Source organism: Oncorhynchus gorbuscha, linkage group LG07 (assembly GCF_021184085.1).
Source record: "Oncorhynchus gorbuscha isolate QuinsamMale2020 ecotype Even-year linkage group LG07, OgorEven_v1.0, whole genome shotgun sequence".
Classification (NCBI taxonomy): Eukaryota; Metazoa; Chordata; class Actinopteri; order Salmoniformes; family Salmonidae; genus Oncorhynchus; species Oncorhynchus gorbuscha.
The window spans coordinates 26,223,531-26,242,934 of NC_060179.1; the positions used below are offsets into that span (position 1 = coordinate 26,223,531).

The 19,404-nt window shown below is 43.0% G+C and overlaps 1 protein-coding gene across 1 annotated transcript in view; it reads right to left on the minus strand.

Annotated features, from left to right (window-relative positions):
- Positions 1–2,189: 2,189 nt before the first annotated feature.
- The window catches only part of LOC124039709 (amyloid beta (A4) precursor protein-binding, family B, member 1 interacting protein), a 29,670-nt gene continuing 12,455 nt past the window's right edge, over positions 2,190–19,404 (minus strand). Inside the window, 12 exon segments of the mRNA XM_046355967.1 lie at positions 2,190–3,294; positions 3,296–3,417; positions 3,614–3,737; positions 3,859–3,957; positions 6,211–6,321; positions 6,936–7,079; positions 7,211–7,285; positions 8,065–8,186; positions 11,964–12,123; positions 17,265–17,342; positions 18,477–18,775; positions 19,245–19,332. Coding sequence (XP_046211923.1) covers positions 2,719–3,294; positions 3,296–3,417; positions 3,614–3,737; positions 3,859–3,957; positions 6,211–6,321; positions 6,936–7,079; positions 7,211–7,285; positions 8,065–8,186; positions 11,964–12,123; positions 17,265–17,342; positions 18,477–18,775; positions 19,245–19,332 — 1,998 coding nt within the window. The 3' untranslated portion in view covers positions 2,190–2,718.

Consider the following 19,404-nt stretch of genomic DNA (forward strand, 5'->3'; position numbering starts at 1 on the left):
ACACGCCGCCATACAAACATGTTTTCCCATGCTCTTCTGGGGAGCAACAGGAGAATATGATAAAAGAATCCAATACATCGTAGAGACGATCGTTCAGACAGGAAACGCCACACGTTCGTTTAAAAATTTATTAGAAAAAGATGACAGTAAAGCAATACATTAGTCCTGGCATCGAGCTCTGCTCCTTCGGGTTAGCTCACTGCCAGAGATGCATCATGAGAAGATATTAATAATCATAATAATTACAGGCAGTGAGAAAGGTACGCTGTACAAATCCCTCTGTCTGAAACAAAAGCAGAGGCATAACAGGTGGAGGCTTGGGCGGGGTGGGTCGTGGGAAAGCAGAAAACAGACATGCATGACGAGTAACACGTTACAGCAATATCACTCCAGTGTTTAATTGCTAAATTGTCATTATTTCGCCACTACGGCCGATTTATTGCCTTACCTCCCTAATCTTACCTCATTTGTACACACTGTATATATACTTTTCTATTGTGTTATTGACTGTACATTTGTTTATTCCATGTGTAACTCTGTGTTGTTGTTGTTTGTGTAACACTGCTTTGCTTTATCTTGGCCAGGTTGCAGTTGTAAATGAGAACTTGTTCCCAACTGGCCTACCTGGTTAAATAAAGGTGAAATAAAATGTAGAAGAATTGCAGTTTGTTTTGGTTGGGTTTTGGATTATAGTTAGTCAATGCTGTATTTTGGTGGGCAACTGTATCCCATTTTCATGCGCAGGTTATCTAGTTAACATTAAAGTCATGTTACATTAGTGAAATGCTTACTTCCAAGCCCTCAATCAACAATGCAGTTTTAAGACAAATAAGTGTCCAGTAAAAATATATAAGTACATTTTTTAAATATGATAATAATCAAAGAGCAGCAGTAAAATAACAGTAACGAGGCTATATGCAGGGGGGTACTGGTACAATGAGTCAATGTATGGGGGCAAAGGTTAGTCGAGGTAATTGAGGTAATATGTACATGTAGGTAGAGCTAAAGTGACTACGCATAGATAATAAACAGAGTAGCAGCAGCGTAAAAGAGAGGGTACAGAGGGTAGTGCGTACAGCTCAGTACATCACTGGGACCAAGCTTTCTGCCATCCAGGACCTCTATACCAGGCGGTGTCAGAGGAAAGCCCTATGAATTGTCAGAGACACCATAGTCATAGAATGTTCTCTCTGCTACCGGAGCGCCAAGTCTAGGTCCAAAAGGCTTCTGAATATCTTCTACCCCCAAGCCATAATACTCCTGAATAGCTAATCAAATGGCTACCTAGATTATTTGCGTGGCAATGGGGGAGTGCTCGGTCCTCCTTTTCCTATTGTCCATTCTCCCGAGGCGGGGTATGCAGCACAACCCCAATGGTGGGCCCAGGGGTTAAAGGTCAGCTGTTCCTCCTGAGTGACGCCTCTGCCTCAATATGACGGGACTCATCATAACATAATATTTTAGGTGTGTTCAGGATGACAAAAAATATATAAAACACCAGTTTCAACATTGTTCAGCATCTTTTGACTGCAGTTCATATCTACATAGCCATCACGGTGGAATGAATCTGCAACTATACAGTTAGTTCAGTACTTGCACGTATACATGTTCAAGCAACTGTTGGATGACCATGAACGTAACCCTGTTTGCTGACTTCATGTAATTCAAGATGAGAAAGGAAAGGGAACAATCCGAAGCTGTTTTGGAAACACTGTGACGTCGTAATACATGTGTAATGAATTAAATGAAATGTCCTTTTGAATACAGAAATGTGCAATGAGCTAATTTATCCTTTCATGCTTTAGAAAACAAAACGTCATCGGGTCTCTCTCGTCTCCAACAGACATTGAAACACAAGAACATTAATACTCTCCAGCCTAGAGAACATTATCTCCCTTAAATGTTGCCCGGAATCTCAACTATACAGTGTGGGGTATTGGTTGGGGATTATGCATAAGGGGATCTAACACTGGTTCATTATGAAAGATGAATTGCAACCGAGAGGTTGAGGCTGCATGTTACATATGTCACATACAGCCAACTAATGGCAGCAGGTGCACTCTCCTTTTTAAAGGAGACAAAGTTTATCATTCCCTCCAATCGTTCAAAGAAAGTCTCTTAGAGTAGGTTTTGTTACCCACACAATCTGTACGGATGTTAGGTTTCAAGAAAGGAGGACAGAATATTAATTTGCAGTTCTGTATAATATATTTATTCAGACAAGAGAAGATTGGAAACACGTCTGTTCTCGGAGTAAAATGATCTTATTGAGAAATGTGTATTTATACATGCAGAACTAGTTACAGTATGTACAACGCATGAAGTCATTGGATCAACTGCAACACCCTTTGTCAAGATCAACTCCAACTGGTTGCCGACTCCTGCCAGATGTCCCTTGTCGGCCAACGGATTCGAACCGGCAAAACACTTACTGGCTTACTACCCTCAATTGGTGATTAACATGAATATTTTTCAATCTTGCAAGTGACCCCACTTTACACAGTAGTCTAATAAATCTCTTTGATGTAAAAGCCTCTCCAATTCTCAAACAAATAACTTCCCAACTAATTTATCACTTACAGTTCAGTAAACATAAAGTAGTTGCTGTTCTTAAATCAGATCTGTAATACTCTTTGCTTTAAAAGTCTGTATCAACTACTATCACCGGTGGTTGATTTTCCTGAATGTAAGGGATGAGTGTGTGCCCCAATCCCCTGTTTACTGATTGCCACGTTTCTTAGCCATAGCCTTGGCTAGTTCTGACATGAAGTCCCCGCCCCCGGGCGCTGCTAGCGGTGGTGTAGTCCTCTTGGGTGGAGGGGGGCCTGTTCTCCTCACCGACGGGGTCGATTGTAACCCTGCCGAGGCAGATGGGGGCGGAGGTGGAGGCGGGGGTGCTCCAGCCCCTATATTGGACTGGCGAGGCGGAGGTGCTGGTAAGGAATCCCTGTTGGTCACAGGGCAGAAGGCAGGATCAGGTGGTGGAGGTGGTAGGGGAAAACCTGGGTCCGGTGGTGGTGGTGGTAGGAAGCTGACTGGAGGTGGAGGGGGTAACGACCCGGCACCTGGACCGAATCCAAGAGTTGGAGGTGGGGGAGGGAGGAAGTCTGGAGGTGACTCAGAGCTGTCGTCCTGGGAGAGAGATGGAGGTGGTGGAGGGAGGTTGGCCATGGATGTCTGTGATGGAGGGAAGCTGGTGGGCAGACTGGGCAGTTGTCGTGGTACAGAGGTTGCTGGTGGGCTTTTCTTGGTAGCCAGGGGCGGTGGTAGTGGGGGCAGCACTGGGTCAGGGGGGTGGCGGGGGTAGGATCTGTGTAGGTAACAGGGGTGGTGGTGGAGGCGGTGCATTGCCAACCTTGGCAACAGGTTCTGCAGGGGGCTGGGGAGCATGTCCATTGGCCTGACCAGAAGCATTGGCTGGGAGAAGAGCAGAGAGAAACAGACAAGCAATAAATAACATCTTTCATCTTATCAATACAGTCATTAATTCAAGTATGATTTGAAGGGTTCTTGACTTTGTACACCCAGTATAGTAAAACAACGATGATCTATCCATTGATAACCTTTTTGCTCACAGCTAATCTCTACCAGCAGAAAGGGGGGTTTTACTAACCTTTCGTGGTGGGGGAAGGTGTTGACGGAATGGACGTTGTACCAGCAGTGCGGTTGGTCCATGCAGTGGTGATTGCAGCCTTCTTCATCGAAGTTTTGTAGTTTTCGTACAGAGACTTCCCATACTGACAGGGACAAACACCAACCGTTACAATACACGCAAGACCACCAAACCCTGTCTGTCTAACACGTCACCGTTTATGTTTATGCCTTAGATATACGGGCTGTTGAGCTGTCTGCGTTCACCTTTGCGATGCGTATCCCCGTCACCCAGAGATTCATGGTCCAGGCGTCATCACAGCACAGATACTTAATATACTGAGACTCTTTCTGGATCTGGGGGTGCTGAAGTTAGGGATGGGGATGGAGAGAAAGGACACATATTTAGGGTAGCGAATCAGTGGGACAAAACGATTGCGTCACCTCCAACGCAGGTTTTTTGTGTCACTACCCTGTATGAGCTTCCAATGTTGTTGTTTTTTTTTTTTGGGGGGGATTCCAGCCATATGATCTCTGAAGTCCTCTAATGTAGATTGCATAAAAATATCAGATATCCACATTAGCAGAATTAAGGGTTACAGACTAATGACAGTGGTGAGATTTAAGATAGTGAACTCCATATTGTATGAGTCACTGAAAAGCTCCCCTTGCCATTGTTCAAACACAGCAGCTTGTATGAGATCATTGTCTATCTGAGAGAAAATGTCTTGACTTTGCTGCAGGGCCATTACCACACACTGATTGGTATGATTCAGTGTTTTCCACTGTGAAGCGGAATGTGCCTGGTAGTGCCACTAGGGGTCACAGTCTGTTTAAAATTGTGGGCCAGTGCATTTTGTTTTGGTCTTTGTTTTGGTCTCTCAGTGTTGTAAAGCTCACCACTCGGCAGATGTAACCACTACTGTCTGGGTAATATACTGTGATTGAAACTTTGGAGTGTTGAACCCAGTAAACATTGGTTGTGTCACACTATAGTATGATAATAGAACTGTCCAGCTTGTAGTCCCAAAAAACGAAAACAAGTTAGCATGTTCTACCTCTGGTTCCTGTGTTTACCACAGACCTTATTTTCAGCGTTTATCGAAAAACCCTACAAAAAATGCATTCATTTCCCCATCAGCTTTGGCCAACGAGCCATGGTGGAGTTTGTCTCCACTCGTGCCTACAGAAAGATGCCAGTACTATTGCTCTCTGTAACATCTGAGTCCAAATGCCTAGCTCTGTTTTACTCCTTCAGGATTGACGTATGAGCATTGATAACCCAATGCAGAGCTAGATATTAGAGACCTTTGCTAAACTTGCCCAGGTTTCCAACCTGTCTGCTGCATTGACTGAGATCATCTTCCTTCAGCCTCACTTCTTCAACCCTCTGGCCTTGGGGGGATATATCTCAGTGAAATGTAATTCTGTCTCCTTCCCTCTCTAAGCTCTTTGGCTTTGATTCCCAACACCTCCTAGACCTAGAGAATAATGGTTGTTGCTGATTCAAGTGTTTCCAAGAGGAGGGAAGAAAAGAAAGAACAGTTTCAGATCCTTAAAAGACTATAACCACAAACCCATCCAATTCTCGTTTTTTCAAATCAGTCAGGAACTTGTGTTCTGAGAAGAAGTGCGGATCTTATTGAAAGATACAATGTGAAACCGAGCCAACTGAAGTGAGCCCACTATATTGCCTCCAAGTAAAGGGTTTTCACCAAGACAAACACTCTATTATGACTAACGTGTTACAAACCAAATAACCATTTTTTGGGGGGCGACATTTACAGTGTTCCTCATGCCATTCATTTGATCTAACTCACTTGTAAATTCAATGGCCTGTAAAAAGGGGGGACTTTTCACTTCCTGAAAGTAATGAACTGTCACTACATATTGAAGTTCTCAATTCCAGCGAGGCAGCTGTTGGGTTGACCACAGTACCCGTCTGTAGAGTGACATAAAAATATACCCAAGTTATTTGCAATTATAATAAACAAAACCCTCACTGTGTGCTTATTTAATATGTTCATGCATAGTACTTACACTTGCAGCATATGAGATACTGTACCTTTCCAAATAAAACTATTCAATATTTAGACTATTACAGTAGCTCATAGTGGAAGAGTTAAGCTCGGTTTAAAGGAGCAATCTGCAGTTCAAACAATAAGAAAGAGGACACCCAGCTGCTGTTAATAGTGAAACGCTTGTGGGACGGGGCTGGAGAAAATGTAACCACTCTCAAATTCATAGACAGAGCTCTGGATGCAAAGGACTGACCATTGATCCCAAAATTATAGTCTATTTATATTTATAGCCATTTTTTTGAGACGATACAGTGTTTTGTTTAGAATTACAATGTTTACAAACAAAGGAGTGAAACAAGCTCATATTCTGCGTTCAGATGGGGTACGACAGTTGAACGAAGCTAATGAGGCATCGATCAAGAATCACGGGGCATACATGAGTCATTTAAAAGTCAATACATGTACGTAGCAGTTGAAGATAATATTGGGGAAGAGAAGCACTCGTGTAGTTTCTCTCTTTATCTACCTTGCACTAACTGTGCCTCTTAAGCTGTGAGACTAAAATGGGGTCGTCCTTCCCTTTCAACTGTTCACTCACCTTCAGAACAAAACAGAAATCTGTTGGGGCCTTGTACTTGTTTTTGAACTCTTTGCCATAGTACACATTTACATTGTCGAACTGGACGAAACACACCAGGTCACGAGATGTCTGTGGGGGAGGGAAAAAGGTAGTCAAACTTGAATCTTGAATGACAGTATTGTGTTCGAGCACTAAAGCCCAACTTCAAAACAACGTGATCACTTAATCAATGCCTTGCAACAAGAGCCGGTAGCCACTGTAGCCTTACAGTAGCACCTCAAATGTAAGGATGTCATGTACGAATGGCGTGTGTATGAATAACTGTTGCCACAAGATGAAAGATGTAAGTGAATATCGGTAGCCAGTGAGGTGCAAATACTCCAGTTGTATTTTTAGAGCGGCTTGAAGAGAACAAGGGGTTGATACGGCAAAAAGTATTAAGCACTATAACTTTGTAGTCCAAGAGTAAAGAACCTCCCAGCCGTTTCATTAAGGTCTCAGTTGACATTGAGATTTTCAGACTTCTTTTTCTCTCTTACCTTTTTTTGTTGTTGTTGCGGGGAAAAGGGTTACTTCTGATCACATAGCAACTGTGTATGTATGTTGGGTTAGCTGGGAGTGTACAGTGTTCTGTTCACACTAAACTGAGGCTGACTAGGCCATATATTCAGTGGATGTGTTTTCTTTATCTGGGATGTAGCCCAAGATGTCCCTTTTTGACCTCTGAACTTTGATCTGCTGACCTTGCTCTTCCCTTTGGGTACATAATAAATTCCAGAGGCCCGCAGCAGGAAGAGGCGCTGTTTCCACGACTTCTTGCCATCCTCCCTGAGATAGAGCACCCCCTCTAAGTCAGGCACGATGATGGAGGTCCCACAGAAGTTCTCCTGTGTGGGGAGGAGGCAGGAAGGGAGCAAGAAGTCACAGAAGGGTCACATCATTGGAAACTGCCACTCAACATGAAGTCTCACATTTTTTTCAATGGTCCAGTCTACGTGGTGGTGTTTGTGTTATTTACCTCCACGAGTAACTCCTTGTCTCTGTCTTTCATGTCTTTGATAGTTTTCTTGTCCTTCTTCCACAGATAAAAGTTCTGTCGTGAGAAAAATATTAGCGTTACCATGCCTGTTAAAATATACATTTTACAACAACAACAACATCACGCATGGTACTTCAACCTTTATCTTAACTGATGTGAAGAGTTTAGATAGCAATAGTAGCCATGCTATTCAAGAGGGATTTAAGTGAAATTATATTTTCTTATATTCACAAGGATTTACACGGTAATCATGTTTCCACTGAAAAATAAACGCACTTAATAATTGTAAGAATACACAATGTAGTATTTTGGAAATGAGACAGTCCCTCACACATTTTTCCATACACTTCAGGCCTGCATATGATACGACAGCCTCTCACTGCCAACAGCCAAAACGCATTAATGCATTACAAAGGGCTCTGTTGGAACAATAAACATTGTTTCAACATTATTAAATTGCCATTGGCGGTCATTTTGTTTGATGCATCAATGTGAAGATGACATAAAGGGTTCTGTCTGTTTTGAAAGGATATCTCATGATTGAGCAAACACTTGAAAGTAACCAGGGTTGAAATAATGGAGAGATTGATTTGCAAAAACAGAGAGGCCAAGAAAAATGTTCTGCTGAGTATTGAGCTGCCGGGATATCATGACCAGACCACCTCACTCTATTTGAAATCGGGGCAGTCGGCAAAACCTTTTTCAATTCTTCTTACGGAACGGGCATTTCTGATGATAACTATGCAGGATGTGTATTTGTTCTATGTTTACTCAGCACAAATTATACCCTTAGAAAGGGATTGCAGTTTCAAAAAGCAAGGTGAAAAACTCACCTGAGGGTTTTTGAAGACTTCGTATTTGTCTGGTCTCTCTTGGAAGAGAACTTTGTTTTCACTGTCCCTTGTCCATGCAGACAGTGGGTCTACTAGGTTCTCGTGATCTTCAAAACCCCTTTCTGTCAATACAAAGGCACACAGAGCTCACACAATAACCTGTTATTCATCTATCATAATGTGTTATTATGTTAGTCCTTAGAAAATAATATATCAGGGGTCAGTCAAAGAATGATAAGATGGAGCCTTTGGCCGACCAACATGTCCTCCTTTTTACATTTACTTATGTTGTCTGAGATTATTGATAGTTTGATCAATATCATTACTGCACCACCTTTTTTTCACAGAAAAATATGCTGTAGAATATAATGGTGACCCTAACCCTGATAATGTACATTCTTCACTGCACACATTCATTTAGTTTTGTAAGGTACTGTTATTTTTCTAAACAATTCTAGCATATCACCAAATATAGTTTACGAGACCAATGTATCGAGCACATGGACACATGGTTTGAAGTGGATTTCACTAACATTCAATTCTCCATTTTACAGTTCTACGCAGAATGGTATTGCGCTTAAAATGGGCCCAATAAAAGACAAGTCGCTCATTTGCTTACAGATTTAAAGTGGCATTACAACACATTAAGAGAACTATTAAGAGAACGTTCTGCTTCTTCCCACCACGTTGCCCACCCACACTCTGGTGTTTCATCATCATGTCTGGGAGTTTCACTGTGGTTTCACCATGTTTCTCAATGACAGGCTACTAGTACTAATTCAAACAGAGACAGGCTTTAAGCATTAGCCAATCGCTTTCAGGGCTGTAGTCTGTGGCCAGGCCTATTACTGCCATTAAATGGCTGGTGAGGGTGTGAGACTTTGCTCCTAAAGGAGTCCCATAGGGGGTGGTTACTAGTTAAAATCCCATTGAACGACATAACTGTATCATCGTGGTATGTTGCAGTGCAGGATGCTGTGTATGGTGAACACATGGATGTCTCACGGAAATAAAAAATATTATATATTTAACCAGGTAGGCCAGTTGAGAACAAGTTCTAATTTACAACTGCGACCTGGCCAAGATAAAGCAAAGCAGTGCGACACAAACAACAACACAGAGTTACACATGGAATAAACAAACATACAGTCAATAATACAATAGAGAAAGTCTATGCACGGTGTGTATATAACTGGAAGGAAAGGCGGCCAAAGGATGAATTGCCTTTGTGGGTGACCAGTGAAATATACATACGGGTGGGTGCTGCTATGGTGACCAGTAAGCTGAGATAAGGCGGGGCTTTACCAAGCAACAACTTATAGATGACCTGGAGCCAGTGGGTTTAGCGATGGATATGAAGCGAGGGCCAGACAATGAGAGCATACAGGTCGCAGTGGTGGGTAGTATATGGGGCTTTGGGGACAAAACGGATGGCACTGTGATAGACTGCATCCAATTTGCTGAGTAGAGTGTTGGAGGCTATTTTGTAAATTACATCGCCGAAGTCAAGGATCGGTAGGATAGTCAGTTTTACTAGGGTATGTTTGGTAGCATGAGTGAAGGATGTTTTGGTGCGAAATAGGAAGCAGATTCTACATTTAATTTTTGATTGGAGATGCTTAATGTGAGTCTGGAAGGAGATTTTACAGTCTAACCAGACACCTAGGTATTTGTAATTGTCCACATATTCTAAGTCAGAACCGTCTAGAGTAGTGATGCTGGAAGGGTGGGTAGGTGTGGGCAGCGATCGGTTGAAGAGCATGCATTTAGTTTTGCTTGCATTTAAGAGCAGTTGGAGGCCACGGAAGGAGAGTTGTATGGCATTGAAGCTCATCTGGAGGTTAGTTAACACAGTGTCCAAAGTTGGGCCAGAGGTATACAGAATGGTGTTGTCTGCGTAGAGGTGGATCAGAGAATCACCAGCAGCAAGAGCGACATCATTGATGTATACAGAGAAAAGAGTCGACCCGAGGTTTGAACTCTGTGGCACCCCCATAGAGACTGCCAGAAGTCTGGACAACAGGCCCTCTGATTTGACACACTGAACTCTTTCAGAGAAGTAGTTGGTGAACCAGGCGAGGCAGTCATTTGAGAAAACAAGGCTGTTGAGTCTGCCGATAAGAATGTGGTGATTGACAAAGTTCGAAAGCCTTGGCCAGGTTGATGAATATAGCTGCACAGTATTGTCTCTTATTGATGGCGGTTATGATATCGTTTAGGACCTTGAGTGTGGCTGAGGTGCACCCGTGACCAGCTCGGAAACCAGATTGCATAGCGGAGAAGGTAAGGTGGGATTTGAAATGGTCGTTGATCTATTTGTTAACTTGGCTTTTGAAGACCTTAGAAAGGCAGGGTAGGATAGATATAGGTCTGTAGCAGTTTGGGTCTAGAGTGTCTCCCCTTTTGAAGAGGGGGATGACCGCGGCAGCTTTCCAATCTTTGGGGATCTCAGACGATACGAAAGAGATGTTGAACAAGCTAGTAATAGGGGTTGCAACCATTTCTGCGATAATTTTAGGAAGAGAGGGTCCAGATTGTCTTGCCCTGCTGATTTGTACAGGTCCAGATTTTGCAGCTCTTTCAGAACATCAGCTATCTGATTAAGTAAATGGCACTTTAAGAGGGTAGACTTCAGCTTTAATTTTACAATGCCAACAGAGGTAAGCTATGAGTGTACATTTGACAATTTTCCAGAACATTTGCACCATGTAACATGTACAGTAAAACATTATGTTCACAAGGACGTTTTAGGACGCAGATCAAAAGCTATTTAATTTCCAATCGATCAGATATGTTTGGAGTTTTTTAGAAGGAGATGTACTGTATGCCTTGAAACAAAAATAAGTTTTGTTGAGAGTGACGCGTATCTGTGTCATAGACAGGAATGTAGCATTGAGCATAGAGTCATATCAGCAGTACTTCTGGTTTGTTCAAGAGTAACAGATAAACACCCTGTCATGGAATATAGTCTTAAGACCTAATAGTCCAAAATGTCATGTGGGTGAGGTGGCCGACATTGGTCTTCAAATAGCCCTCATGACAAAAAATAAACCAAGTGTTGACAAATGGGAAGTTCCTTTTTCCACTCATTTCCATTGGGGTTTAGAATACATGCAAATGCACCACAGTACTCAAATTGAACTAACAGGAATTCAAAGATGATCATGAAGTCAAGTTGTGATCCGCCGTTATAGAATATGGGCAATGGTTTGAAGGTTTGTCTTGACTCTCCATAAACTGACTGCAATTAGAGGAATGAGCTTAGTGTTATAGGAAACCAGAAAGGATTACAGATGATCAGAAATGTATTACATCAGGTAAATCATGATTTTCATGTTTTTCTCCAGAGCAAACCAAAGACATGGTAATGAGCTGACTAAACAAACATGTTGCCTATAAAGTCCAACAGTTGCTGAGGTAGAGAGATGGAGGATTGAGGTCATGGGGACTATATTTCCGCAAAACAGGGAGGATGACTGACCGTGCCCAATGCAGGAAATGAACCCACCTGTGTGTGTGTGTGTGTGTGTGTGTGTGTGTGTGTGTGTGTGTGTGTGTGTGTGTGTGTGTGTGTGTGTGTGTGTGTGTGTGTGTGTGTGTGTGTGTGTGTGTGTGTGTGTGTGTGTGTGTGTGTGTGTGTGTGTGTGTGTGTGTGTGTGTGTGTGTGTGTGTGTGTGTGGTGGGTTACATCAACGCCTCATTGTGTGTACACCACAGCAAGGCTGTCATCGTGCCAATGAAAACACAGTCCATCATCTGGACCTGAATAAAATCCCACCTGATATATCACCCTCTGTATGTGTGGTATAGAGTGAGCGCATTGAAACCACACAACAGTATATATTGTGTGTGCGTGCCTGCGTGGGTCTGTGTGTGTTTGGCGAGAGGATCAGGCTCACCAAGCTGCAGCTCGGGGTTGGTCTCTGACAGGCTCCAGTCCACGTTGCAGTCACAGTGGGTCTTCTCAAACAGGTTGTCCAGAACATCCCTCACTGTCTGTCTCTCATCCACCATCAGTGTCTTGGAGCTACCGTCATGCATCACCACTTTCACCACCAGCTGCATAGAGATACGAGACATTTACAGAGATGAGCATTTAAATGTTGACGGCATCGGAAAGTATGTATTGTGTACTAAATCCGAGTAATACTTGTAATGACAGTAGGACACTGTTCAGGTTGTCGTTTCATGGTTTATTTATGTGTTACAGAACGAGATGTGAGCTTTTCATTAATCATGACTCACGACACCTGGTGTGTCCTATTCATGACAGCTCATAACAAATGACTTCTCACTTGCATAATAAAGCTGTAGAGTACATGGGTAATGTATGGATAAAACAGTTGATAGCTTAATATTCCTTTCCATATAGCTTCATAATTCTTTCATGAACGCTTATGCAGAGCTCATTCCATAGGCTTCAATGTATATTTACATTTACATTTAAGTCATTTAGCAGACGCTCTTATCCAGAGCGACTTACAAATTGGTGCATTCACCTTATGACATCCAGTGGAACAGCCACTTTACAATAGGGCATCTAAATATTTTAAGGGGGGAGGGGGTGAGAAGGATTACTTTATCCTATCCTAAGTATTCCTTAAAGAGGTGGGGTTTCAGGTGTCTCCGGAAGGTGGTGATTGACTCCGCTGTCCTGGCGTCGTGAGGGAGTTTGTTCCACCATTGGGGAGCCAGAGCAGCGAACAGTTTTGACTGGGCTGAGCGGGAACTGTACTTCCTCAGTGGTAGGGAGACGAGCAGGCCAGAGGTGGATGAACGCAGTGCCCTTATTTGGGTGTAGGGCCTGATCAGAGCCTGGAGGTACTGAGGTGCCGTTCCCCTCACAGCCCCGTAGGCAAGCACCATGGTCTTGTAGCGGATGCGAGCTTCAACTGGAAGCCAGTGGAGAGAGCGGAGGAGCGGGGTGACGTGAGAGAACTTGGGAAGGTTGAACACTAGACGGGCTGCGGCGTTCTGGATGAGTTGTAGGGGTTTAATGGCACAGGCAGGGAGCCCAGCCAACAGCGAGTTGCAGTAATCCAGACGGGAGATGACAAGTGCCTGGATTAGGACCTGCGCCGCTTCCTGTGTGAGGCAGGGTCGTACTCTGCGGATGTTGTAGAGCATGAACCTACAGGAACGTGCCACCGTCTTGATGTTAGTTGAGAACGACAGGGTGTTGTCCAGGATCACACCAAGGTTCTTAGCGCTCTGGGAGGAGGACACAATGGAGTTGTCAACCGTGATGGCGAGATCATGGAACGGGCAGTCCTTCCCCGGGAGGAAGAGCAGCTCCGTCTTGCCGAAGTTCAGCTTGAGGTGGTGATCCGTCATCCACACTGATATGTCTGCCAGACATGCAGAGATGCGATTCGCCACCTGGTCATCAGAAGGGGGAAAGGAGAAGATTAATTGTGTGTCGTCTGCATAGCAATGATAGGAGAGACCATGTGAGGTTATGACAGAGCCAAGTGACTTGGTGTATAGCGAGAATAGGAGAGGGCCTAGAACAGAGCCCTGGGGGACACCAGTGGTGAGAGCGCGTGGTGAGGAGACAGATTCTCGCCACGCCACCTGGTAGGAGCGACCTGTCAGGTAGGACGCAATCCAAGCGTGGGCCGCGCCAGAGATGCCCAACTCGGAGAGGGTGGAGAGGAGGATCTGATGGTATATGACAGCTTTATAGCCCAGAGTGTGTTTCCAGTATGATGTTGATGAGACAACAGTACAGGTGGGGGGGGTAATACAGATGTCTTGATTCCAGCTGACCATTGTATAACAGTCCTCAAAGAGCTAGCCGCTACAGCTAGCATTGGCGCTTGCTGAGCAGTGTTAGGGGAGCATTGAACGATCATCAGCCTCTATGGAGCTATGGTGGTCGTGGTCTTGCTATCGCCCCATAAATAAGCCCAAAATAGACTGGAATTAAGCTCACACATCCTGGCTCATGTGGCCTTGAACTTCCTGTCGTCTGGCAACAGATCCCGACTTAGGAAGCAGAGAAGCTTCGCAGACCATCCAGAGGTCAGCCAAGTTGTGTCATAAAAATGTGTCTTTCGAAGACGATAGCGTCGTAGAGGATTTGTCGTTTTAGATCAGGTTTTTCCCCCCATCTCCTACGAAGAATAATGGATGGATGTGCACCATATGGTTAAGTAGTGTGTGTAATTGATCACTTATAGAACTAGGTGTCTTCAAACAAGTGGATTCTCAAATGAAATGTGCTCATTCTGGAACCTTGGCTTTAACCTTTAGAACACGTAAAGGAATAGGCCTCATTGGCGTTTGACCACAGAGAACGACACTGCAGACCACTGAGAAATGAAACGACTCTCTGCTCAGGACAGGTGTTTGTATGAAACCGGCCAGAGACCGCAGAAAGTCTGTTTCCTGAACCTTCATTCGTGTCATTTTATATTACCATTAGGCACATAGGCCGACATGACTGCAATGTTACCTAATCTAGTTACCTTACACACTCTGCTTCAGGCATTTACAAAAAAAATGCATTGAACCTTTATTTTGACATGGAGTCAGGATGAGACCAAGGTCTCTTTTACAGATGAGCCCTGTAATTACAAACATATACACATCAATACAATATGAAAACAAAACAGAGATGCAATACACAGTCATGGAAAACAAGCACATTCTTCATTAAAAAGGTCCTCAATCAGCTGTCTGAAATGCCCAAGATGCACCAATTCACCCAATTTTAGAACGTTTTGGAGATTATTCCACAAGTAAGCTGATTTACCTAACTCTGTAGACACCGAAAGAATTTCCAGAGTTAGCCATCCCTGAGACCGGTATGGTAATGCGTATGTCTAAAGCGGATGTTTTTGTAAAATAGCTTTATAAAAAAAAGAGAGAAATGCATCAATCTACTCGACTTCAAAGAGGGCCAACCTACTTTCCGATACAGAATGCAGTGATGTGCACTGAGCCTATTGGCCGTAATAAAGTGCAATGCGCTGTGATAAACTACAGTACATGCTTTCAATGTATTGGTAGCTGCATTCATTTTTAGATGGTGTCGTCATAGTCTGGGACCGGCAGGAATGTTGACTGAGTGATCTGCTTTCTGTTATTTAGTGAGAGGCATGACCTATATCTAAATAGAAGCTCATTTTTATTCTCCGCTTCTTAACTAACTCATATATGCCATTTCGTCAGTCCAGATGCACAGATATTTATAGTCTTCGGAAAGTATTCACACCCCATATTTTGTTGTGTTATAAAGTTTTTGTCAACAATCGACACACAATACTAATATACTGTATCTTGTTTACGTAAGTATTCAACCCTCTGTTAATCAATACATGTTGGAATCATCTTCTGCAGTGATTACAGTTGTGAATCTTTCTGGGTAATTCTCTAAGAGCTTTCCACAACTGGATTGTGCAACATTTGCCCACTTTTCTTTTCAGAATTCTTCAAGCTCTGTCATATTGGTTGTTGATAACCATTTCCGGGTCTTGCTATAGATTTTCAAGCCGATTTAAGTCAAAACTGTAACTCGGCCACTCGGGAACATTCACTGTCTTCTTGGTAAGCTACTCCAGAGTAGAGTTGGGCTTTTTTTGTTACTATCTTTCTGAAAGGTGAATGAATCTCCCAGTGTCTAATGGAAAGCTTACTGAACCACGTTTTCCTCTTGGATTTTGACTGTGATTAACTCTATTCTATTTATTTTGTATCCTGAAAACATTCCGTAACAATTACAAGCATACCCATAACATGATGCAGCCACCACTATGCTTGGAATATGTAGAGTGGTACTCAGTAATGTGATTTGCCCCAAAAATAACACTTTGTATTCGGGGTAAAAAGTTAATTGGTTTGCCACATATTTTGCAGTATTACTTTAGTGCCTCGTTGCAAACAGGATGCAAGTTTTGGAATATTTTATTTATAGATTTTTATTTTTATTTCTGTATAGGCTTCCTTCTTTTCGCTTTGTCACTTAGTTTAGTATTATGGTGTAACTACAATGTTGTTGATCCATCCTCAGTTTTCTGCTATGACAGACTCATGGTGAAATCCCTGAGCGGATCCCTTCCTCTTCGGCAACTGAGTTAGGAAGAAGGCTTGTGTCTTTGTAATGACTAGGGGTATTGATACACCATCCAAATTGTAATTAAGAACTTCACCATGCTCAAAGGTATATTCAATGTCTGTTTTTTTTAGCATCTACAAATAAATGTCCTTCTTTGCGAGACATTGGTAAACATCCCCTTAAACCAGATTGATAAGCACTTAGAATTAATTTCTTAGCTAGGGAAGACATAAACGGAAAGTTGATAGGCAAGACCGTTTAGAGATCGGGCAATAAATATGTAGGTCGGAGGGGTCACCAGCTTTGTGGAGAGGAAGCACATGGGCAACCTTCCAAACCCTGGAGTTAGCACCAGAGATAATCGTCAGGTTAGAAGTATGTGTCAATGATTCCGCAATCAGGGGAACATAAAGCTGCAACAAGAAAGGATCAAGCAGATCAGCCCCAGTGCATTTTAATTTTTTTAAAGTATCAAGCAATGCGTCTAGTTGAAATGAAAACAAAGATTGACTAGAAGTTGACAGATCTTTCATTGAGTAAACTAGAGGCTGGGAGACGGAAGAGCAGTTTAACTGTTTTCCAAAATTAAGAGACATCACCAGCAGTCTAAGATAGAACTTAGAGTGTAGCTTGATTTTATCTTTCTAAATTGAAGAAGTGCATCTATTTTGCAATTGCCTGAAAAGCTGCCAATCCGCTACTGAGTGACAATGTTTGACATGTTCCAATGTCATGTTATGATGCTGTTATGACAACTCATTACATCTATTATATGATATTAATGATGGTTTATTTTCAAAAGCATTATTGTGGTGAATCTGAGTAAAATTGTAGATTTCACAAACCAAGCTATTTTCTCTCTTGCTAGCAGTAGTGCCTGAAAGGCCACATGTGTCATTAATTTAGCAGACGGCTGCTTTGAAGATGTGGAAGTGTCCACAAATCACACAAAGAAGGAAACCATTTTGTCCTATGTAAGGCAGACATCAATTATCAGGATGAATGGAAACAGAAAAGAGAATGATCGTTCAGCTTGACTGCTGTTCAGGGTTTTCTTCCCTTCTCCCCGAAATGCCTCTTTTGCTTGGTGGACAATGTATTGGATTTTGTATAGTGTTTCGTCCTCTGTCATGCTACTTACCTTTTTGACTTTGGCCTCTTTCAGCTTCTCCAATGCCAGTTTGATTTTGTCTGCTTTCATTTGTGCCTCTATTTCTTCCTGAAGGAAAATCAATGATTGTTTTTTAAGTAAGTGACATAGAGCACAGTAGGTTCATAATTAAGCAATAAGGCCCGAGGGGATGTGGTATATGGCTAATATACCAGGGCTAAGGGCTGTTCTTAGGCACAACGCATTGCGGAGTGGTATATTGGCCTTTTATCACAAACCCCCAAGGTGTCTTATTGCTATTATAAACTGGTTACCAATGAAATTAGAGTAGTAAAAATAAATGTTTTGTCATACACGTGGTATACGGTCTGACATACCACGGTTGTCAGCCAATCAGCATTCAGGGCTCAAACAAACCAGATTATAACAACAAATCCTTGCTACTGTATATAATGTACATTAGTCATATGTTACGTAGCATAGGTTATGAAAAACGGATGATGCTGGATGGCTATTGAATGAGGTCAGATAATGATGGACCCAGAGCCATATACTGGATACATACATCTCCATGCAGTATATGTCTCCGAATGGACCAATAGCAAAGCAGGAGCTGAGTGATGATGGACAGTATTATGGGTAGTGTTATGTGTGACTGTGATGGATACCTGTTGTTTTTCCACCTCCGTCGGCGGCAGTCAGAAGGACTGTTAAATGAATCAAATCTCTCACACTAACCCCTCCATCGATCCGGTTACTCTTTCCTCCCTATCTATGTGTGTGTTTGGTCCATTACAGACAGAATCCCTGCTTTTCCCTATGAGGTATTGTAATAAATGCCCCAGTGGCCTGGGCCAGGAAACAATCTCACTATGACTTCACTGTGAGAAGGTGGTAAATACAATAGCATCCTTCCCTGACTTCAAGTACATGTATAGCTTCATTATACAGGCCCTCTATCTTGCAAGTATCTGTTTCAAGCACCTAAATGTAAACAATGAGTTTGTGTTGATCTAAATTCCAATTTCCAATTCCTTTGTTGTAGTCACACTAGAAAAGAGTGTCTGCTCGAGTAAAGTGAAAAAAATGTGGATATAATCAAATGAGACTGTGCCGTCTCTGTCAGGATGAGATGTGGCTGACAGGCTTTAGAACGATGGTAGAGTGTAGCTTGTTCACTTCCTCTGTGCTCAGCTAAAGGCCTTTAGTGCTGGCCTAGGTGTCGAACCTTAGCTGACTCACCGTGGAGAGTTTAGCATGCTGTGGAAGTGTAGGTGGCGAGAGAATGGGTGCAGGGGAGTCAGCGAGTGGGGCGCTAAAGGTGTTGGGGCCTCTCTCAGGTGAGGTGGGGGTGGAGAGTGAGGACTCTGGGTAGAAGCTGAGCCCATGCGAAGCGGGAGGTAGGTCCGGGTGCGGCGCTTCAGCCTCTTTCTGCCCTCCTAGCTCCGCCGCCAGCTTCTCCTCTGTGTCATTGAGGTCGGCCATCAAATCGGCCATTAGTGCGTCCAAGTCATTTTCCTCCAATTCATTCAGGGATTCGACTGTGTAGAAAAGAGGAGAAACAAAATGAAGCTTGAGCTACGGTATAATAACAAAGGACATTTTGACCTTGCTATGACACAAGCTCCAGACAAATACTGCTTGTTTTGCACTGAGTGAAAGCCGGAGGCCTAGAGCTATAATTGGTGCGTCGGCTGGATCTTAATCTCTGTCTGAAATTAGAGCCCGAACAGTAACCAGACATATTCCAGAGGTATGATTAGTAACTCTATTTCTACCTCTCTGCGTCATTGGTTCAATCTTAATTTCTGGTCATTTTCTAGGTAATTGATGTCATTCTTCCCCAAGAAAAGTGACCCACTGGAGAAATAATAGGCGTCATACTGTACCAAAGTTAGAAAAGGCCGACGTTGGCCTCTGGGATTTTTAAACTGATATCTGAGACGTTTGAACACTATATTTTTAACACTGGCAGTGTTTGGTAGGGCCATAATTAGACTTGTGATTTACCGTTCATATCAGCAAAGCCCAGGGAGAAGTTATTTTCTTTGCTTGAGCTAGAAGGTGGCTCTGGGGGCAGCGTTTCAACCCCAAGACTCTGCAGGGAAAAACGAAGAGCAAAGGAGTTTAACAATAAACCAAAGACAACAACTCCAGTCCCCATGTAGCC